The sequence below is a fragment of the Branchiostoma lanceolatum genome, chromosome 10, assembly GCF_035083965.1.
Source record: "Branchiostoma lanceolatum isolate klBraLanc5 chromosome 10, klBraLanc5.hap2, whole genome shotgun sequence".
Taxonomy (NCBI): domain Eukaryota; kingdom Metazoa; phylum Chordata; class Leptocardii; order Amphioxiformes; family Branchiostomatidae; genus Branchiostoma; species Branchiostoma lanceolatum.
The window spans coordinates 4374917-4398094 of NC_089731.1; the positions used below are offsets into that span (position 1 = coordinate 4374917).

General features: G+C 41.2%; 1 protein-coding gene and 1 long non-coding RNA gene across 3 annotated transcripts; both read left to right on the forward strand.

Moving 5' to 3' along the window:
* The first annotated feature begins 1099 nt into the window (after positions 1 to 1099).
* Positions 1100 to 5136, forward strand: LOC136443521 (uncharacterized). The gene is made up of 4 exons (XR_010757163.1): positions 1100 to 1620; positions 1999 to 2141; positions 2406 to 2491; positions 2823 to 5136. It is a non-coding gene; the product is annotated as an uncharacterized lncRNA (long non-coding RNA).
* Positions 5137 to 7742: 2606 nt separating this feature from the next.
* LOC136443135 (tumor protein p63-regulated gene 1-like protein) lies at positions 7743 to 22618 on the forward strand. Of its 2 annotated transcripts, none has more exons than XM_066440219.1 (5): positions 7743 to 8096; positions 11378 to 11472; positions 17048 to 17224; positions 18031 to 18208; positions 19478 to 22618. In XM_066440219.1, exons 1-5 carry the CDS (start codon positions 7782 to 7784, stop codon positions 19664 to 19666), a joined length of 954 nt encoding a protein of 317 aa, XP_066296316.1. In that variant the 5' UTR covers positions 7743 to 7781; the 3' UTR covers positions 19667 to 22618. The 2 variants fall into 2 exon arrangements, with proteins under 2 accessions (XP_066296316.1, XP_066296317.1); XM_066440220.1 differs by having other exon boundaries at positions 18031 to 18184.
* The last annotated feature ends 560 nt before the right edge of the window (positions 22619 to 23178 follow it).

The window sequence follows — 23178 nt, forward strand, 5'->3', positions numbered from 1 at the left end:
TTTCAATTTGTTTTTTTTTTGGGGGGGGGGAGGGGGCGTATCTGCTTGAGCCCCCGTATCTGCTTGGGCGCCGACGATCCCAAGCAGATACGGGTCCCAAGCAGATACGCTTGAAATTGCTTTAATACCATAGTAAGTGATTTTAAATGATTTGTGTAATGTCTTTATGGTGAAAACAAAGTGCAATATGTACAGAGGGCACAATTCAGCCTTTGGCTGCAAAGCCCTTTTATGAATAATAAGCCATTTGATTGATTGATTGATTGTAACTTTAAGTTCACTGTTTTCACTGTCACCTCTGTACCGTGAACTTATCATCACAGTGAAAAACCTATTTATGATACCTCCACACATCGTTTCTGTAAACCATTTGCTACCACCGTGAAGTTAAAATTCAGTGAAATTGTCCCTTTTTCTTACACCGTGAAATTTTGCTACCGTGAACTTAAAGTGAATAAGCTAGTTCGGAGTTGCTACTACGCATGTGCAGTGTCAAAGGTGAAGGCCCCCGCGACGGAAACAGTGCTCGCCTCCACATTGTCTCGATTTGCATAACAACGCCCAGACGGGTCTTGTTTCCGTCGCGGGGGCCTTCACCTTTGACACTGCACATGCGTAGTAGCAACTCCGAACTAGCTTATCACAGTATATAGCATGATCAGCTACAGTACTGCTGCCAATCACTATCACAGATTGTACGCAGTTTTGAACATGATTGGCACACGTGGGACACATACCATACTATCATGCTAGTCTTGACCCACACATGAAACATTTCAGAACACGTAGTAAAACGTAGTAAAAGTTGGGCGCTACAAATCACAAATATTAAGTGGTCCGCAACAGCAGCTTGGCTGCCTGGCGCTCCACTATGTATTGTCTTGTTGCAATTTTTAGTAAAGAAAAAAAATCACAGACAAATCTATACAAACGATATTAAAGAAACCAGCATGATAGAATACGATATCAGTCCACAAAAAACTCCACATTCAATAGGTTCAATAGTCTGGTTTATTTGCTAGCCGCCAGGATGTTTACTTGTCGAGGGCCAGGTCTGGACGTCACAGCTGAGACTAATGCTTGCGTTGCAACAAATACTAATCTTATTAGCTCAGATAACCAATGGGGTCAAAGACTCTAGAGTGAGGTTAATCTCTTCAGACAGATGACCAATCCGGGAGAGACTCCGGAGTGACATCACCATGACAACCAAAAGTGCATTTTTACAACCAATCACAAGCCAGAATATCCTGACAAGTGACCAATCACAGGCCACTTCGTATTGCGTGGTGACTTTGTGGCCTTTGCACTACCTGGAAAGGTTCACTATTCGATCGACTATCAGCCTGGCAAGGTCGATCTGTCTCCGTCTCCACGAGACCCGCCTGCCGCCCTTGATCTGAGCATCCGCGCCCGGATTGGCTCACTCCCCGTGTTTGATGCACCCTGCCTTGAGCACAAGTAACGTTACAGGTTCGTCCATGTAGCACCAGAGAGGTTCTAACCTCCTTGGTCGCGCGGTTCTGCCAGCCGTAAGAGTCATGGATGAACAGAGCCAGTCCGTATGCCATCGATATGGCCTATGGCGTGATGCCTCGGCCTTTCCCACGACATTCGACAGTAAGTACTAGTACTTCTTGATACTGTACTGTGTGAAGTAAGCGTCTTTTTAAAGCTGTGCTTAGCGTGACTACATGAAGCTTTAGGTAACAATTCACTGTGTAAAAAGTTCTCTGATTTGCCTGAACGACACAACGCAAACTTTCAACTGTATAGGACAACTCCTTATTCTTAGAAATCCATGCGTCTGTGCGGGACCTAAGCATTGAACAATGCTTTGCAGAAAATGTTTGTCGCTCTAACATGGTTGGAACTTGGAACGTATTTGTTGGTTGGAAAATTTGGTCAAGGTATGCACTTTTCATCTCAGCTACCCATAATTGTATATCACAATCCCCCTTGTCATGCCATTGGACTAAAATCATTTGTGTTTTCCAGCAATGGTGATGGGGCGCCATTGACTTATATGTCTGGAAGTGCGCACAGTGTTATGTAAGTGCGAGAAGGGCAGCAAGTATCAGTCAAAGAAGCTTCTTTGTGACAACATCCAGAGCCTTAAAGGACACGCCACATTTGATAAGGTGAGCATTACCTGTGATGTATTGTTTGACAGCTAGCTCTGCTTAGCATTAGTTGATGTTGATAGGATTCGTTATGAAAATGGATCTGTAATTAATTTATTAGGCATGCATAATACGTGCATTTGCACTGGTCCTCAGTTTGATACATCTTGTGTTTGAATTTTTGGTCATGCACAGATTTTGTCACAGGTGTCAAGTTCTAATTGTATTTTATACATTTCCACTACCATTGGACATCCCTTGAGCCTTTTGTGTTTGTCCCAGTTGATGTCTGTGGGAACATCCTGACCCTGCTGCAGAACTTGAAGAGAGTGAAGACAGAAAATTGAGGAGACTGGATTAACACCACTGTGAGTAGAATCTGTACAGCTTGACTTAGAAATCGGTCATCAATTTTACTGTAAATGCATTGAAGTTTGCGTGGTTTTAATTTCGCAATTGGGAGAAAATGGAGTGTTCTCTGTGGTTTCAAATTTTAAGTTGAAACAATAGTAGCGCTTCAGAAACCAAGTTAGTTTCAAATGCGTCTTATTAGTGTGCAATGTACAGTACGTAGTGCTTCAAGTAGGCAAGGGGCTAGGAGGGAAAAGAAATTTATGATGATTTGTAGTGGTTTGATTAGAACAAAGCAAAAAGACGTTAATCTGGCTGTTTTGTCCTAATTCCTGTGTCTTCTCTCAGGACTTCTGCTGAGAGGTCATCGTCCAACGCCAAGTAAGCCATCTCCACGATGACGTCCAGAAGACCGGTGCTCGTGTGTTCGCCCTGCCAGAGGACTGACATGTGACAGGCTTGATGGGAAGTTATCAATTTGTGATTATGCATTGATAGCTTTAACTGAAAGTATGATTCCCTCCGTGTAGCTGAGACATTGTCGGCAGTGCTAGTCACAATCTTTTGGTTGGTGGTAGGGTGCTTGACGTTTTTTGTTGACATCCTGAGTGGTGTTGTTGGTAGGGGGTTTGGGCATTTTGTGAGTGGTAGCTGCTTTTGCATACAGCCAGCTTCAGCCTGTTTCTGTGGTGTACAGATCCAGTGTGTGACTGTTCCAGTTCCTGTGATTGTGTTGATGGCTGAGATTGTTAGCGGAGTGATTGTGAAGTTCACAGTTTCCAAGAGAGGGGATTTTCCTGGTTCTGTTAGCTTATGACTGCTTGGATTCTTCTACCGACTGTTGTCCTTTCTGTTTATGTGGTGGTATTGGGTCGTCGGGAACCTAGACCATTACGTAATTTGCCTTGTGTTGTCGCATCTTGGACTCCCGAACCAAGACTGCGGCACAGGGCCAGAAAGGAAGGCAGGTGGTTGGAGAGCCTGAGTAGTTGTGAGCTAACAGAACCAGGAAAATCCCAGATCTCTGAAACACTGAATTTTGCAGTTACTCCGAGAGCAATCCTGGCCATTGGCATAGTTACAGTAACTGAATCTGCCATACATCGGGCATATATACCGCAGAAATAGGATGGAGCCCTGTGTGCAGAAGTAGCCATTGCTTTTGAAATGTCGTAACTCCTCATCATCATCGCTACTTAGGGTGTCATCAAAATGTGCTCAACAGCTTGCCATCCATTAAGAGGTCATGATCTCTCTGCTTCCAATGCTTCAGGTAAATGTACATTTCTAGGTTGAACCTAGAACTGAAATGATAATCACAAATCAGGTTAACTTCCTGTCACGCCCCCAGCAGTCTGAAGATGACGTTCTTGTCAATGACCTTTTATGGAATGCAAAGTGTACACTTTACAGCAATCATGTATACATGGACATTGTACTATGTTATGCTTAAGGGCACATTCCAAAGCTTGTGGGACCAAAAAAAATGATTTAAAAGACAGCAAAACACGCAAAATTGCAAAAAAGTACTTGTTACCATAAATCATGTATAGTCTTGATATACATTTTTCATTCTTTGTTTTCTGAAACATTCTGGTCGGGCCCCGGCTTGGAAATGTGACCTAGTAACCCTAGCTAGGGTTACTAACTAGATTCTAGTTAAGCTTACTATGTGTTAGGTAGGTTCAAATTTAATTTTATTCTCGTATTTTCTGTATTTCTTTAGATTTAGTAGATGTTGATAATGCGCATTTATGGTATAGAGGTAATTTATAGCCATCAATTCTAAGTCCTATTGTAATTTGGGCTACTTATTTCAAGGCTTAGGCCACACCAATTTAATGTCTTGTTTAATGGAATTTTAAAAAAATGCTAGATTTGAAAATCAACATGAAAACAGAATCTCAGAGGAAAGTTTGTACTTTGGTTCAGACAGTTTCAGTGAATGAACAGGGTCAGGTGCAAGTTGTCACCTCGGCCTTCTGTTTTAATGATGTCCTCATGCTAAAATTAAAAAAAAATCTGTTAACCAGGAAATCAAATTGGTGTGGCCTTAGGCTGACGTTGGAGCACACACACAAACACAAACTAACACTCACATACTAATGCACACTCACAACACAAACACACTAACACATAACTATCTGACACTAGCCACTATTCTACAAGCAGAAGTTAGGCTTGGCAACATAAAGAAAACGGGACAAAAAAGAAAGTCCCACAAAACGCCTAAAACGCGTTTAAAAAAAAAACCCAGCCGGAGCCGACCTCTGCTTGGAGAGTAATGTGCCATTGCACTGTCAGATTTAATGAACGTTTACATCAACTTTTTTGTTTAGAAGATAAGAATGTCCTTTGTATCTATGCGCATACTGAAGGCAACAGTAGTCAAATTATGTACTGTGCTTTGATGGCATCAAAATTTGTAGTATTTGTTCTAAATGCTATGAATTTGATTGCCTCTTGTTTACTTACATTCGTTGCAATAAGGTCTTTTGTTCACGCTTTGCTTTTATATTTTGTGGCATCTGCATGTATCTAGTTGTACAAGACTGGCCACCTTGTCCAACAAAGATACATCAGAGCTTTGTGATATTTTCCTCAGTACACTATGCATTCCTGTTTTGTAAAAAAATGCAATCAAATAAACTGTTTAAAATCAGATGTGCAGTTACTTTTTATTTACTATTGTATTTTTAGGCATATTAAATGCTTTCTCCCTGCCCACCCTCAAACTGGTATGAAATCAACGTTCCCTCTCCCTTTATCCTCTGACGTGAAATGGACTTCCATCTCCCCTCAACTTCAAATCTCCCACCCAAGTGCATGTGAAATGGATGGTCCCGCCCTTCTCAGACCCTTAACCCATGTCAAATGCATGGTCCCCCTTTCCCAGACCCTTACTCCATGTGGAATGGATGACCCCTCTCTCCCCTTCAGGCCTTTCTTCCATATGAAATGGATGGTCCCTTCCCAGATCTTTCGCCATGTGAAATTGATGATCCTTCAGACTTTCATCCCATGGTTCCTCCCTAACTCATTTGAAATGAATTGTCCCTTTACTTTCCTCAGATCCGTACCCCATGTGAAACGGATAATCCCTCCCTTTTGATACCTTGAACCATGTAAAATCGATGGTCCCTCCCTTTTAAGACTCCCAACTCCATTGGACATGGATGGTCCCTCCCTTTTCCAGACTCTTAACCCTTACTAACTGGATGGTCCCTTCCTTTTAAGACGCTCAACCCTATGGATGCAATACTCTTTTCCGTAAGGCAGCCTGTTTTTATTTCCCGTCATTCGTAGGGAAACCCATCTATTATTCGATACATTTTTTTAGTGTCGGTCACGTAATTTGTAGCGAGGCAACCAGATTTTAGCGTAATACGTAGGTGGTTCTTCTGAAATTAGCGTAAAGCGTTGTAGGGACCAGTACCCCATGCAGACCCTCTAATATATCATACTTGTACCATGGAGTTTTGTTTAAACTTCCTTGCATCTGCGTACATATCCAAATCGTTTATTTGGGAAAAGATTTGAGAAAAGATAATTGACATGTTGCAATGACTAAGAAGCCGATGACGATAATGATGTAATGGCAACCACTCGTATTATCTTTATTCGTATTCAGATACATAGTACAGATACATAGTACAGATACAAATACAGATCGAGTATGGTGACCGTGTCAATTGACACGGTAGCCTTCGCGTGAATTTGTTTAAGGTGGATGATAATGATGATGAACGTACAAATTACAGCATTGTGCTGAGTGAGTTGATAATCTAGCACCGCCTCCAGTGTTTTCACTGGACCAGCCCAGATATAAGTCAGCCACAGACATGCCCCTCATCACATGACTGTTCTTTCTGGCCTGCTTCACACGTCTATTAGCCTCCCCAGCCTACTCTCCAAGCAGAGGAGTGGGTCCGGCAGGTTTTTGATGTGTTATTAGGCGTTTTTGTCGGGCTTTCTACTATGTCATGTTTTTTTGTGTCTAGCCAACCACACGTACGCGTGTGGGTTGGCTATACAAAAAAAAACATGACAAAGTAGAAAGCCCGACAAAAACGCCTAATAACACGTCAAAAACCTGCCGGACCCACTCCTCTGCCTGGAGAGTACCCCAGCCCAGGTTCCAACCACACTCTTTCCAACGTAGTACTGGTGACAACGAAAGTAACACTATCGTTTATTTGACGAAAACCCTACACGCTTTCACTCTATTCAAAACAAGGAGACAAGCAAAGATAAAAGACAAAAAGAAAACAAGCATGCTCCGTAATACACTAATATGCACGACAAATTCCAACTAAAGCGCAACAAAAGCGCACGTAGAGCGAGGTTGTATCGTTCCAATCTAGTTATCTTCCTCCAAAGTTTTAGACAAAATTGACGCATACGGAATATTTGTCGTCACTGTTTGTCCACAACCGAATATTTGTCATCTACACTGTTTTCCCAGCTCCGCCGGTACTCTCATCTCTCGGTTTCCAGTGATAATTCGGGGATTTCCAGTAACGAAGTCGCCTCATTGCTGGAAGGCCACAGATGACAAAACTTCATCACTGGAAGTCTAGCGATGAAGGCACCTTCGGTGCTGGACACCGAGTGATTACTAAGGAACCCGTGACCCCGGTACTTTTGCGTTGTCCATAAAATTGACTTACTGTGGCCAAATGATGATTCCATGTTGGGACTGGCATACAGGTCACTTATCGCAAAATAAGGGTGGCCAGACCAACCTCCTTGACCATACCAGTCCAACAAGATCACTTTAATCTCCATGCAGATCTTCCGGTAGCAAGATCGTTCATCATATAGGCCAATACAGTATCCATGGGCCCAGTAATCTCCAAGCAGATCCACGCCGGGCGCGAAAATCGTATATGCTAGCCAGAGAAGGTCCAGTCAGCCAGAGAGGGTTCATCAGCCCGGCAGACTGGCTGACTGGACCTTCTCTGGCTAGCATATACGATTTTCGCGCCCGGCGTGGATCTGCTTGGAGATTAGGGCCCAGTGCCACAGGAGTTGGGAGGTTGAGAAACGTTATAATTTTGCTTTTCTACATCTGCTTTTAATTCTCAGTTGAAAAAAAAAAATGAAACGTGTCATTTTCGATAACGTTATAACAAATAAACTGCCATGCGGTCTCTATCTGTTTCAACCAATGAGCTAAAAGTGAAAATAAACAAGTTTCTTTTTAAACCACTTTTGACTTACTGGTCGCGAAAGTTTGTCTTTGTCGGAACTCCCTTGTGGCACGTGATGACGTCATGCCCCTGCGGATGACGTCACCATAACAACATGGCGGACGACCACAGACAAGAACAGGATCTTTCGACCGTTCAAACTTCTACCGACAACCAAGCTGTCGTGAACATGGAACAGAACCTCGCCGACGAGAAGGGCGGACTCATGGACCTGTCTGGAGTCAAGCTGGAGCTGAACAGACCGGAGACAGCCCCGCCGGATGCCAGACTGTACAACGGAGCCGAGGCCGAGGTGGCCTTCGCCGTCCCTTCGGCCGCTCCCGCCTCCGCGCCCGAAGAAAAACCCGTCAAGATCGGAGGGGGAGGGGACATCAGCGAGAACATCGCCAGGGGTTTCTTCGCGTACAGGGTAGGCTGAAGTTTCTTCTTGTAGGTGTTGTTTTCTTCTTAAGGCTCTTAAGTTGACTGTTGGGTCGCCAAAACATACATGATATGTTAACGCCCCCCTCCCATCTTTCATGTTGTTGGATCTCTAAGGGGGGCTGGATTATACATGGCGATGTTAAGAAATATTGCGAACAATAAAAATCATACATAGTTGGATCGGATGAAAGGTGCTGAAGTTTCAGCTGAAAAGTTAAAACATTTCCCTGTAAGAATTTTTAAAGAAATGTTACACTGTAACATATTTACAGTTGAACTCTATACAAATTCAATATTGTGCTGTACAAATTTATTCTGTATATAAATCTACATTTTATTGAGCAACTCACTTCACAAGGCATTACGCCAGGGAAAGTCGTCAGATCTCGACTTTCCGTGCTGAGAACCAAATATAGAATGATGCAAAAGGTGTTCAAGAAAGGAGGCAATAATAAACCAGGGTGCATAATACCAGTCCACCCTAAAAGATATGTCCAAACAGATCTCCAACCCAACGTCCCCCAGTATAATGCACTACTGTATATCTAGACTGTTTTTCAAAGTCCCGAGTTTATTTAACCCGGCGGATTAATGTTAATGGCGGTTACTTTTGGTGCAAACACATTATTGTATTTTTTTAGCCTAAGTAGACATGGGTCAGACACGAATGAGTCACTACGTAGTTGCAGCCCCAAGTCATCGAGTAATGTCTATTCTTATCTTTTAGTTTTATATATGACGTTGATAGATATTATATATAGCTTTAAACAATGCTTGGACTGGAGTTTGAGATAAACTACGTACTATGGGTTATTGTTGTGACAGTTTAATGTAATGTGAGGGTAGCCAGCTGCTGTCGTGTCCTGCAAAACTGGTTTGTTACTGAGATATATGTGCTGAACAAGTCAAATGTTTTAGTTTAATTGCTTTCTTTTGAAAGGTCTGTATGTTTGAAAAGGCATCAATATTAATGTGACTACTAGTGTTTACATAAGATTAAATCATTATTTTATTGCCAATTTTCTTGGCAAAGTTAAGATTGGTTTATTTTGTATAAGATATTATCTACTTCATTCGATTTAGTTTATGATGATTTGGTGGTCATTCGCCAAAGTAAAATTGGAGAGAATATGATCGTGAAATTCTAGCTTTTAGCTGCAGTGAACGTTGAGTATATAGCTTATATTTCATATCGTCCACTAGCTCTAGATCTGTCCCTGAAACTCAATTTTCCCCAGAACCTGGATAAAACACACTTATCCAGCCTCTGATTTCAAAAGGGCCCATTAACTTTAAGGCCTGTCCCTCAATTGCAACCTTGTGTACAATTACAGGACTGGAAGTACCACCGTCCTATATTTGAACAGGTAAAATTGTTGCTGTGCTCTACTAGTAGCCTTGTGCTGAGCATGAGTAAGTGTGTATTGATTTTTGATTTCTGTATTGTTAGATAAAGAATGGAAATGGTTTCTAAACGATTAGCATTTTGATTAAAATGTCTAGAATCCCCTTGGCAGAAAGTTGAATGTATGCTTTGTTAAGGGCTGACTTGCATGTTATACCTGTTGCAGTACCAGTGCAGGCATGCAGAAAAATGTATTTGGAGCCTTGAATTATGCATTCCAACTGTTGCTTAGTGACACTGATGGCACGTGTTAAGACAACACCTCATAGCCCTCGGGCTAGAACTATTTTTAAGATGTCTGCTTTTAAAAGTGTTAGTGTTTGTCATACATGCAGCTTATGTCTTGGATAATGTTGGATTTGAATGAAACAGCTGACTGATAAAACACAAAAAAGTAACATTAGGACTGTGTAACTCGGACCCAATCAAAACTCTTGCCTACATTTGTGGAAGATATTTAAATACCAATTGTTTCTCTACACAATAGTGAGTCTACTCAGTGGTACCAGACTTTATTCTGCATGTGCAGGCTAGGGAAGGAATCAAAGGGTTCTTATCAAAGATTATTTAATATGGATACAAGGCTTCATGTTGGTTGGGAAAAATAGTTACCACAGATAGCTGCACATGTCAACTTCATTTCTTCTTGCACTAACCTGCATATGCAGGTGGTATACTACTGTAAATGCATTTAAGTTTGTCTGGTTTTGTATTTCGCGGGAGAAAATGGAGTGTTCACGGTGGTTTAAAGTTTGCGTTCGAAACAATAGTAGCGCTACAGTCATAGGTGGGCAAAAAGTTCCGTGGTAGTTTTAAGTTTGTGCTGAAAGTTCACAGCGAAAACCGTTTTTAACCATTTACTAGTACAGTATTGCTTCTATCTAAACAAAGTTACATTTCTGACTGTACCTTCCTTTCAAATTGCAGTATGTAGGCATAGACATCCTAATCCTATGTCTGGCCAGTAAACACATATAGTCACTTAAAATCCTGCCCTGAAAAGAACCTAGAAAAGAAAACATCAGGGCTTTTAAGCTTAAACCCTTTGGCATCGTACTAATGCACCAGCTTTACAATTACAGGCACATGGCAGCTTCTACTCCTGTTACAGATACTAGTAATAGATAATGCAACGTTAAAACTAAGGGTTCACTAACAGCTATCGCTATCATGCAAGGCACAGAAATGCTTTCACCTCCATGAAAAATGGAGATATAGTTTTGGGTGTGTCTGTGTGTGTGTCTGTTTGTTTGTCTGTTTGTCTGTTTGTGTTCCCGGACTACTGTAGTCAGCATAACTCAAGAACCTCTTGATGGATAACGATGATATTTGGTATATGTGGGCGGGTGTTGTAAAGCTGAAATTCAAGGTCGATTTTGGGCCCCCTGGTATGTGACCTTGGTACTGCAGCAGATATTCCATTTTTGTATATCTTGTTTCTGTCAGTAATTATAGATGGTTACAATTTGGCAAATGTGGGACTCAGATTACACCTAAAATCAATGGCATTAGATAATAAAATTGATCTTGGAGTACTAGTGGCATTGGCAATTAACTTCAAGTTTAAGTAAAGATTTTTCTTATGTATGAATCATAATTAGAACTAGCCTTAGATTTTATCTAGATAATTACTGTTAAGTTTTGAAACTCGGTGTAAAAGAGCATGCTCCTTTTTATGTAAAAGTATTGACATATTTGTGGTGGGTTTACTTTTGCAGCAACCTCTCAAGACCCACAATTTTGTTACCAATTCTTTTCTTTCTTTCTATTGTGGCCACTTTGTTTCTGTCACTCATAGCATTACTTTGAGATTTGCTTTCTGCAAAATGTTAACTGTTTTGTGTATGTTCCTTGACCTTCAGCCCGGTGCATTCGACCTTGCAGTGGAGACGACCAAGTCGGAGGTGTTGTTGCCCGACGTAGACGGTTCGCTACGAGGGGCCTGGCTTCTCACTGAGTGAGTCTGACTACTGTAATTCGTGATTTTTTAACTGTAACTTAATCTTAGCTGATTATCAGTCACTTAGTCTACAGCTAAAATTTCATCATCGCAAATATTTGTTCACTAATATTTGAGACAGTAGAATTAAGTGCCGTGACCAACTCCATTTCCCCCAACCGCTATATTTTCCTGCCGCTATATTTAAGTGATCTACAGTTACTGTAGTCTTTTCTTATTTGCTGATCAAGGACAATGTTAGACCAGGCTACTATTAGCAAGCAAGACTTCGAGGATGCCCTACATGAAGGAAACAAAGAAATTAGACGCCCTCCTTTTGCAGAGGACTTTCTCATTCCCTAATAATTGTGTATACATGACTGCACATGTGGTACACACACTTTCAGTAGTCTGATGACATTTCAAATTTCTTCCAAGCCTCTGTTTGCATATTATTGAACCATCACTAAAAATTTTGCTCTGAAATGTCAGAAAACAATTTCATAGAAAATGAATTGGTGTGGCCTATCTTACTTACAGCCAATTTTAGGATCCGGAGTAGTAGGACGGGTAGGACCATACATAACTCCCAAGGGATAGGTGCATAGGTGTGCTTATGTCTGAGAAAGTCATTATTTTGAATTATTAATGAGTAACATTGTCCCACACTGAATAATGTCATACAGAAAAGACCTAGTACTGCCATTAGACAATTTTGTTACCCATTTGCCATTTTACTTGTCTTTTCGATCATTGCTGGGAGTGATTGAATGAGTGAGTTTAGTAAATGAGTGAGTGAATGAGTGAGAGTGAGTGAGTGAGTGAGTGAGTGAGTGAGTGGGTGAGCATGTGAATGAGTGAGGAGTGAGTGAGTGAGTGAGCCTGTGAATGAGTGAGGAGTGAGTGAGTGGGTGAGCATGTGAATGAGTGAGGAGTGAGTGAGTGAGTGACCTGTGAATGAGTGAGGAGTGAGTGAGTGAGTGACCTGTGAATGAGTGAGGAGTGAGTGAGTGAGCGAGTGAGTGAGCATGTGAGCATGTGAGTGAGTGAATGAGTGAGGAGTGAGTAAGTGAGTGAACTTCATCACATAAAACTGATGAAAAACTATTGTAAGATTAACATGACAGATTTAACTAGAAAATAAGTAGTATAAGCTCGCAAACAATGAGAGGAACGGAAAAAATTTAAAGCTCAGACCAGGAGACAACCCTACTAGTACGCAAGCGTTAAGCGGTTTGTCCAAGCCCATCACCTGTCTGACGCCGCTGCAACTGACTCAAGTTGAGACCGTGCAAGGCCCAATCACTGTTCACGATGACCATTGCATTTTTAAGCAATTTGTAACAACATCAACTTTAAAGAAGAAATCATGGTGAAATCAGCCAGTTTGCTTTAAAAAAACTCAAGATCTCTTTCAACAAAACACGCAAGTCAGAAAATGCCTCATAATGAGTTTTATTATTTTGATTGTCACATATAAAAAGAAGAAAATAAGAAGTAATAACATACTGATTTTGCAGTGTTATGAGTTTTTTTGCTGCTTGTTGTATTTTTGTTCAGAGTGAGAAAAGTTATTCTGTTGACATTTTTTGTGTTATATAATTGAGTCCCCGTGCTATACCGTACATCCCGTTTACGCTTGGAATCTCGTTTTCCGCCTCCATTCGGTAAGGACCTTTGCCATCACTTGTCGATGGGTTGCTGTTTCCGGCTTCTTCGTCTTCATATCCTGCTCGCTCTGCGTTGTCATCTTTCAGTGACTGGTCTTCTGATTGCGTAAATGCTTGTTTGATGATTGTTGCGTGTTGGTCAGTGGTGTTTTCCAGTGGTGTAGAATCTGCCTCTGTACATGTGTGGCCTCCTGTATCTTGTGGGGGGTCAGGACAGTCTACCCCATACAAGGGGATCTTAAAGTCGTCGTTTTGCGCTAGGTCTTCCTTGTAGGTCACTGCATACGGCTTGATCTCTGGTCCCTCACCTTCCTCATAGGCCACTGCATATGGCTGAATGGTGTCGTTGTCTCCTGATGTCTGGTTTTGGGCAAGGTCGGGTTGTCGGCCTGTTGCTGAGCTCCTGCCTGGTGCCTGCTGTCCAGCACAGTCAGAGTAGACCACTGCGCTAGCTGCATACGGCTGGATTTTCTGGCTTCCTTCTGTTCCGGAGGAGGCAGGTCTATCATCTGTTCCATTCGGTTGGTTGTGGTCGGCCATGCCTGCACCACGCCAGCGTTTGTAGATGAAGATGGCGCCTACTGATGCCGACACAAGGAGGAGGGGCACAACAGCAGCACTTACCATGGCCAGTATATAGGTGCTGTTGTCATTCTTGTGGGCGATTTTGTCTCCCCCAAGAAGAATGATGATGTGGTCCATCTCTAGATCTGTTGTGTGCTGAGAGAGCGGCATGTCATTTGTGGATGACGACTCTGTAAAGTCCTCAGTTGAAATGGTGTGGTTCTTCACAGCAGCTGCTGTGATGGACATTTCCTCACGGCCCATGTACTCAATTTCCTCTTGTGGCCCGTCTGTATTGTTCTGGCAGACATCTTTGCTAATGGAGAGCAGGACAGTTCCATTGACTTCAGCAGGTGATGCACACCTCAGAGAGTCGGGATCGGAGATGAGCTTCAGGTGTTGTAGCTTACATATGAACCATGTTAGGTTCTCGTCACATCCCAGCCTGTTTGCATCCATCGAAAGACGGAAGTTTGGGTTTTTCTCCAGGCGTGTGACATCCCTTTCGATTAGAGCGATGTGGTTTTCCTGTAGGTCAGCAAATGTCAATGCTGTAGGCTGCAGAAGGGCATCGACTGGAACTGAAGTCAGTTGGTTCTGGGGCAAATACAGCCTGTCAAGGCGAGGCAGCCCACGGAAGGTATGCTCAGATATAACGGATATCTCGTTCTTGTCGAGACACAAAATCCGTAGGTTTTCGAGCCCGAGGAAAACATCAGAGTCTGCAGATAAAACAAGTTGGGTTCATCAGTTGGGTTCATCAATAATCAAAACAGGAGAAAACGGCAACAAACACTAAGAAGGAATGCCAGTCATCGCAGGGGTGAACTTCTAACAAACCGTCTGTCACTAAGTTTTTTTCAATGAAGTGATCACATGGAACAAAAGTACAGTACAAAATAATTGGCCAAGACCTCCTAACAAAGCAAATACATGCAGTTCGTATCTTTCACATTTTTTTAAAACAAAAACATCATAACTTGTTTGTATTTGATACAACAGTTCCCAAAGGCATATCGTCAATGAGGTATATGAATGTCAGGATTCGAACTAAAGGACCTCTTTTGTTACCATGCAGGAGATTAGTATATTTACTCTCCAATTGCAAGCAGAGGTTGTTGGGGAAAATGAGGACTTTCTTGTCACATGCCCCGTTTTTATCAGCTCTCCCTAAAAGATGGGGGCTCACACGGATTATGTTGGGGCGACTGCCAGTCCAACCCTACAACCGGTTACTGTCAGTGCCTGATCATGAACAATGTGGCCCGTCAGTTAGTTCCACTCTCATGGAAAAACAGAAGATTGAAAACAGTCTTACCTAGACTGGAGATTCGGTTGTCAAACAGATAGAGCCTCTCCAACCATGGTAGGCCGATGAAAGCCCCAGGCTGGATCATGGAAATGTTGGATCTTTGGATCTGCAGATGTACAAGGATTGAGAGATTTGGGAAGGACCGCTCCCGAAGCGTAGAGCAGTGTAGATGCCTGATGTAGATTCCTCCAGCTTCTTTGAAGCCTGTCGGTATGGCGTCAAGACATGCTTCGTAGCTGTAGGTATGGCCTCCATGTCCAACCCAGCTGCAGGGTTGCAGCTCCCTGTTCCAATTGTCGTGAGGACAAACGCACATATAAGTGTTTGATTTGCAGCTCTCTGGGCACCTTATTTCAGCTACTACTGGCACAAGAAGTAGACGGCTCGAGGCCAGAAGAAACAGAACAAGTGCCTTGCTTTGAAGCATCTTGAGAAGTGAAGAAAACTGCAGGAGCTAAAGAAGCTTGCGGCAAACAGGACAAAGTGGAGAGAGTTGAAGAAGGGCTGATTGCAGCTGCAGGGTGTCCAGGCTACTGCAGCTGCAGGAGAACACAGTGGACTAACTTCTAACAGTAACTGAGAAGTGATGCGTGCCTCACTGAATTTTTTCATACATTTGAACACTGTACCTGCCTGCTGAATAGAGATAACTATATGTATGAGTATATGCCATTGGCAATTATTTTGTTGGAAATTGGTCTTTCACATCTTCAAGTTGATAATTGAGATGGGCGTCAGTTAATTTCCTCGTGCGTCACTTCACTTCATTTCATATCTGCTTGAATATACATTTTGTACATTACATGCTTTGGCCTGTGCATATCATTCAAGTTTGATGCACTTGCCAAAGTTACAAACATTATGGCAAGGCTTCATTTTCAAACTTAATTTCAGTTGCCTAAGTTAAAGTTTTTGGAGCATTTTTCAAAACATTTTGGAGCAGCTTTATGTGGTCGAAACAATGATGATGCAGTTTAATTTTGATATTTTGCTGCAGAACTGTGGCAGAATATTTTTCATACATAGTAACATAGCTGTGCTTGGGAAATGCTGTAGTGTTGCTGTGTGGTAGCTTACTAGTACTGTGGTGTGAAGATTCACTTTTGCATCATAACGACAAGCCGCTGCTCGGCTAAATTGCACTTTTCGTGCTCTAATGGAACGTGTTCCAGTCCTTTAACGCAGACACATGTAAGACGTTAAGCCAGAGATCCAGTGTTTGAGTAGAGCAACACCTTGAGCACGTTTAAGAACCCACCACACTTCTTGTTTATAAAAAAGAATATATGCCAAGTCGTCCATAGAATCTACTTGTTGTGTTCTAGTGAGAGTTTTGGTCACTCAGCTGGGTTATCGCCTCAGCGCCTGGGGGTACAAGGAAGCGCCTAGGGGTACAAGGAAGCGGCTGGGGGTACAAGGAAATGAATCGATGTGACCGGACAATCTGTTGTTTGGAATGTCCCTGTAGCTGAACTGGTAGCAGTGTCATAGTTGAGGTCCATTGGTTCCATCTTAAGCTCTATAGTTGGTAATGTAGATTGGTTTATTTCCACTCAAGGTGGGCAAAAACTGTTGGTAGCCCATGGGGCTAAATTGTACAGCTTAGTACTAATTAACATCCACAATTGCATACATTATTATAAAAGTCACACATAATCATACAGTATTCTAAAAGGCATTAATAAAAACAATACGAATCGAATATAACTAACATTTACCGTTGAAAAACAGGAGAAAATATACAATTTTAACTGGGAGAGCCCGGTTAAAATCCTGAAAAGGGCATCTCTGTTGCACCTGTCTTTCAGAAAGAGTTGTTTCAGAAGAGAATTGGGCTTCAATTCCGTGTGCAAGGAGGCGCCTCAAGCACATTAAAGGGAAAAGCTATCTTCCCCTGAAGCCTTATTAGGGGTTGCTATTCCTTAAATATGCTATTGAGACAGCAAGGAAACTTGCTGCCCTAGCTATGTGCCAATAGATAGGCTGCTACCACAAGGTGAACAACTGTTAATTTACAGCAACAACGACAATCTTTTGTTTGCTTCAGGATTGACCACTGGGATAGCGAAAAGGAGCGTCTAGTCCTGCTAACAGACAACTGCCTTATTGTCGTCTTCTTTGACTTCGTCGCTTCGAAGATTCAGTCCTTCAAGCGTATCGTTCTCAAGAACTTGACAAGCGTAAAGATCGGACCGTTTGAGTATCCGCCAAACTCCATCATGCCGTGAGTAGAGTCTCGTTTCTTTGTTTCGTTATTTTGTAGGTAAAATGTACCTATGACCAATTGCTGTATAAAAATGCAATACACTATTGACTGTTCATTCATTTGTTTGTTCGATCATTCGTTGATATATGCATTCTTTCATTTGTCCATTTCTTTGTTGTTTTTTTCTTTCCTTCATTCATTCAGTTGCTCATTTACTCAAAGACATTTATTTCAATCACTTACCCTTTCATTCATACATTACTGTTCAAGGGAGAACTGCACAATGTCATGTATAATTATGTAGCCACCCCACAAGTGCAATAAGGGTTTTTCATTCATATGCATTAACTCAATTACCCATCACTCCCTCACTCAATAATTGTTTATTTAGCTGACTTGTGTTTTTTCAATTTCACTTTTAGCTAACAAATTTGTCATATCATTTCCTGTGTTCATTCATTTATTGATTGATTGATTCATTTATTCATTGACATTCATTCACCAAGAGCCCTTGTAGGAGTCCAATTGTTTTAGTGACTCACTCACTCACTCACTCACTCACTCACTCACTCACTCACTCACTCACTCACTCACTCACTCACTCACTCACTCACTCACTCACTCACTCACTCACTCATTCTTACGTTTGCTCCTTCCAAGCCGCCGTGCCAGTGTCGGAGTCCAGTTGTTCTGAAGCAGGCAGAAGTGGACATCCCACACACCCTCCCACTGACCCACTCACTGAGCCACCCACCCACCGACCCATCTACCCACTGACCCATCCACCAACCCACTCACTCATTCTTAGATTTACTCCTTCCTAGCCGCCGTGCCGGTGTCGGAGTCCAGATGTTCTGGAGCAGGCAGGAGGTGTCTGTTGCGCAGAAGTGGAACCCGTTCAACCGCGACATCCCCTATGCCATCTTTGCCTCGCACCCGCTGATCGAGAGGACCCTCCGCGACCCGGACGTGTACCGTGTAAGTTCTCTGGAACCCCTTAAGGTATTGTGACGCTCCTTGTAGGTGGTGGTTGCAGAATTTCTTCTTCGCGGGAACTCTGCATGGGAATGCCATTCAGCACAAGTTAAGACCTTCCTATCAAATGCACCGGGTGAATTTTCTAACTTTGGTCTGTAAATAGTTTCTTCAGGTGGGTAGGTTTCTGGCATTGTGTTGGTGTAACGGTTATGGTGTTTGGCCCTGGACCCAGAGGTCCTGGGTTTCCTTGACCTGTTATACCGATGTTGTGCCATTTCCTCACTCCACCTAGGTGTAAAATTGGGTACCTGACTTCCGTTGGGAAGGTAGCACGTATACTATTAATAGGTTCTCTAGAACTCCTTAACGTATTGTGACGCTCCTTGTGGGTGGTGGTTGCGGAATTTCCTCGTGGGAGCTCCTCTGCATTCTAAGGAATGCCAAGCACACTGGTCTATCGATACACCTGGTGAATTTTCTAACTATGGTCTGTAAATACTGCAAATGCAGAAATGTTTGTGTTGGTTTTATGTTCACGGTTTTCTTTCGCATTGACCTCTTTACCCCTAACTTAAAGCCACCGTGAAAAGCTGACTTTCCTCACTCCATCTAGGTGTAAAAATGGGTACCTGACTTAGGTTGGGAAGGTACCATATAAGTTCACTGGGTGGTGGTGCCGCAACTGTTAGAGGGGACTGCATGGAAATCTGGAGAAGCATGTTTCCAAGTTATAATGCTATGGTCACATTTCAAAACTGGGTTCTGGCCGGGCAGTTTAAGGAAACGAAAAAGATTATAAAAGACAGCAAAAGCAGAAATGACTAAAAACAACAATCATTATAGTCGTGATCTTTCATTGTTATACACTTTTATTTTTGGTTTCTACAAACAACCTGGCCTGGCTGCAGTTTGGAAATGTGACAATAGCATTACTCTGCACCTGGTGAATTCTATACCCCGTTTTTTTTAAAAAATTCAAGTTTAAAAGATACAAAAACCTATCTATTTTTATTTTATGATAAAAAAAAAAATTATGAATTTGATCGATTGATTGATTGGTTGACTGGCTGATTGATTGATTGACTTGCTGATTGATTGATTGGTTGGTTGGTTGGTTGGTTGATACTGAGTTGTTTGGTCGGTGGGTTAGTTGGTGAGTCAATCGGTTAGTTGGGTCGGTCGGTCAGTTGGTCGGTCTGTTGCAATTGGTAAGTTTTTAAATCTAGTTGGTTTATTGGTGGGTTTATTAATTGATTGATCGATTGATCAATGAACTTTTGCTTCTTCCCGCAGGTTGAAACGTTCCATGTGGCCTTGGTGCAGGGCTGCCAGTCCACCCGTGCGACCCAGAGCCCCAACCTGCCGGCGCTAAACGTCATCGAGGGACCCGTCATGATCGAGAGTTACGCCAGCCTGTGGTCGCTCATCCACAACCAGAGTCGTCTCGGCTTCTCCAGAGAACGGGGCGGCGTCAGCTTCTAAGGTGTTCCAACCAAGATCGAGTTTAGAAGACTGCTTGCGATGATTGTTGTCGTTTGAAATAGAACTCAACTGGAGAATGCTTTATTGTATTGAAACAAGAATTTAGCTTTCAGCAACAGAAACGAAAAATCAAGCCACTATACTGGTAGCTTTAAAAGATTGCAGACTGAGATAGAACTACTAGAAGTTTCTAAAATGGTGATTTGTTTTACTAGATAAGTTGTTCTGTATGTAAAGTATCTATATGATGGTATAGAAATAAGGGGACGCTTGTAGATTTAGATATCTAAGTTAGTCTTTTTTTTTCTTTTCAAATTCCAAGGCCACCATTTAGACAGCAAACTATCCCTCTATTCTCATGCATTTGAACCTAAATTACTTCAGTCTGTCATGCATAATGTATAAAGTTACAGATAATTATTTGACTGTGAATATTTCAGGAGATTTCAAGTTTCCAGCGTCCATTGAAATTTGAATTCACCAGTGTTACAGTATTTTGATGGGGTCTTCATTTTTTTGGGTTGCATTGTTTTTATATACCTTAAAGGTATCTTAGTTAGCATTTAGGGCAAAAAGAGTGGAGGAATATCTAAATTTTTATATTGTGGCAGGGGAAGGTTTTGCTGTTTTTGTGTGTTTTTGCAGCTGTCAAAACAGGGCAGTAAAGACAAGTTTGTACCTTTTTTCTTTCTTTTAAACATCAACCTAGAAACATACCATTTAATTTATGTATGTTAAACAAGTGAGAACAAAACCCCTGTGGAAGTGACCTTTAGGACATTGACCCCTGATGACTCTCACAGACTGATAAAGGCAACTTCCATTCTCCAACTAATTTTGTGCCTTACTTAGCCTTGAACTTTCTATGGGTGGGTCGCTGGACCAAATTTATATTAGCTAGCAGTCTGGATACCACGGGGAAAAACACGGAAGTAATAAAACTTCTAGAGAATAGTGTCTGCATACAATGTACATGTAAGTTGTAAGAATACAAAAAGAGATGCAGGCTTTCATTTTAATTAGCATTTTGCAATCTTCTTTTCATATTATTCTTGCCTGATCTGTTACAAAATGTTATAGCAGCTTCGAAAACTGTAGTGCCTTAAACAAGACAACCTGGAAATGGTAAAAGAAGTTGCTTGAACTAGTCAAAAGTGGTGCCTATATTGTGACAATGCAATCAGCCCATGGAGCTTGCTGTAGGATTCTATATATTTTATAGCTAAGAGATTTTGTTTTAAGAATATTGTGGAAAAAACAAAATTCAAAGTGCTGCATATCTAAGCTGTATCTTTTAGTTAGGTTAACTATAAGAAGGTGAAGCAGAAGGAACTGATCAAGCTTTTGGAAAGATGTGGAAAATGTTGACACTAAAATTTGTAGTCTTTTTCCAAGTGTCAGTTACTATTCAGTAGTGCCTTTCAATGAAAAATTGTAATCCTAGTGACATCTTTTGTGAAAGCTTGTTTCTTTATTTTTCGGGACAATGCAATTTTCAGGGGCCTTAAAACAGGTGGGAAAATCACTACCTCCTTGCTAAAATGTTGTCTATTCTCGTATCTCTAAGAAATATAAAAGAGTCCAAAAGAAGTTATATTTTGATTTGCAAAGAAAACTTGAATGTCAAGCACACTCAGCCTAGCCTAGGTAAAGCCAGCTATTATTTTTTCAGGGTAGCGAGTGTAGGAGCCCTGGTAGTAATCCAATGAAACCCAGGCCTGCTTGTTGAAAAATGCTGTCAAGTAATTTGTATAGTATACGGTATTACATATTGTCACACTTGGTGCCGTTATTGTTTAATGGGCTTTCTCAACTTGCCAGATATTTTAGTACTGTTGACGGTGACTTCTATTGATATGCAATATGAAAAATTTGTTCTGTAACATCAACACTCATAATTCTGCTGGGTACTGGAAGAAGGAAAAGAGATTATCGAGCCCATTTCAAGAATGGAGATCTAGAGTGTGCATATCTTGGGGATTACTGATGCTGCATTAGGCCACACCAATTTAATTTCTAGGTTAACGGATCTTGAAAACAGAAGGCTGGGGTGAAAACTTGCACTCCCTGAAATTGTGTACACCAAAGTACAAACTTTCCTCTGATATTCTGTTTTCCTGTTGATTTTCTAATCTAGCATTTTTTTAAAATTCCGTTAACCAATAAATTAAAATGGTGTGGCCAAATAGCTGTCTCTCATGTGTTCAAATATGGCAGTCTAGTAGGGTACCTAGTAGAAATATGAGCATTGATGTTACATTCCATTTGAAGTTAGTATGCTACATTCTGTTAGAAGTTTGCCTTTACTTTTTACCATTGTGAAAAGGGATAAAAAGTTTATTTCATTGAACTATTTTCTTTCCTTTGATTGTATCAGCAAACGAAGAGAAAAACTATAACAAGCTCTTTAAAATGCCTGTAGATGTCTAAATTCTAATTCTATGCAAATGAAGAATACCATACCCCTCAATTATATTTTGTGAAGTTTAAACAAGCTGCAAACCTTGTAATTTCTCCTATTTTTCTTATGTAGATAGAACAGACATTACTGGTGTCTTTTTGAAGGGTTTTGAGATTACTGTAGTAGAGAATGAGCAAGAGAGACTACATAATTGAACTGGCAATTGAAATCAATGGCCTGGTTGAAGATACATTTTTGTACCTTGTGAAATGGTGTCTTGAAGGTTGGTTTTTGTTTGTTCAATACTAGAACTATTTGTACATTAACGTTAACTAGTTTAGTTAAAGGAAATAATGTTATGCTATCAAATTTTGGAGGTGAAAAGAAAGATGAAGAAGAAAGCATGCATGTGCATTGTAAAATCATGTCTGGCTGTGATGCAAAACAATTTTTCCTGTATGTAACTGTACATACAAGTGTATAGGGCAAAAAGATAATGCCCTTACGAACTGAGACTTTATCAATAAAGACTTTATCCAAAATGCTATCAACTTTTCTCTTGCAAATGTCTTTTGTGAGTTGATAACTCTACTCTCACAGTTTTAACAGTTTTTGACATATATGTTCGCAACAAATATTCAGTTTCTCTGACATATCAAATATGTTAACATTATCAAACAAGAAAAGGACAATCTCCAAGCAGATGTAAGGATTTAGCTCATTCTGTGATAAATTCTGAGTAAATTACATGTGTTGCACTTTTAGGTGAATCGTTAAAAGTGCAATACTAGATAAATGTACTAGATATTGTAAAAAGCAAGGACATTATATTATACCAAGGAGGTTTTATAAAATATAGCTTGATTATACAAACACTAAGTATTTGTGTAAACTATTAAACCTCTTTGTTATAATATATTTCAACTTATCAGTCTAAAAAGCACATACCAGTAATCTCCAAGCAGATCCAACGGTTGCAAATAACTGAATCCAACTGGCAGAAAAAAAAATTGTTGCAAAATTTCTCTTTGCAAGGAGGTTTCATATAAAACCTCCTCGGTCTTTGCAACCGTTGGATCTGCTTGGAGATTTAATACCTGTTGTCTACTAA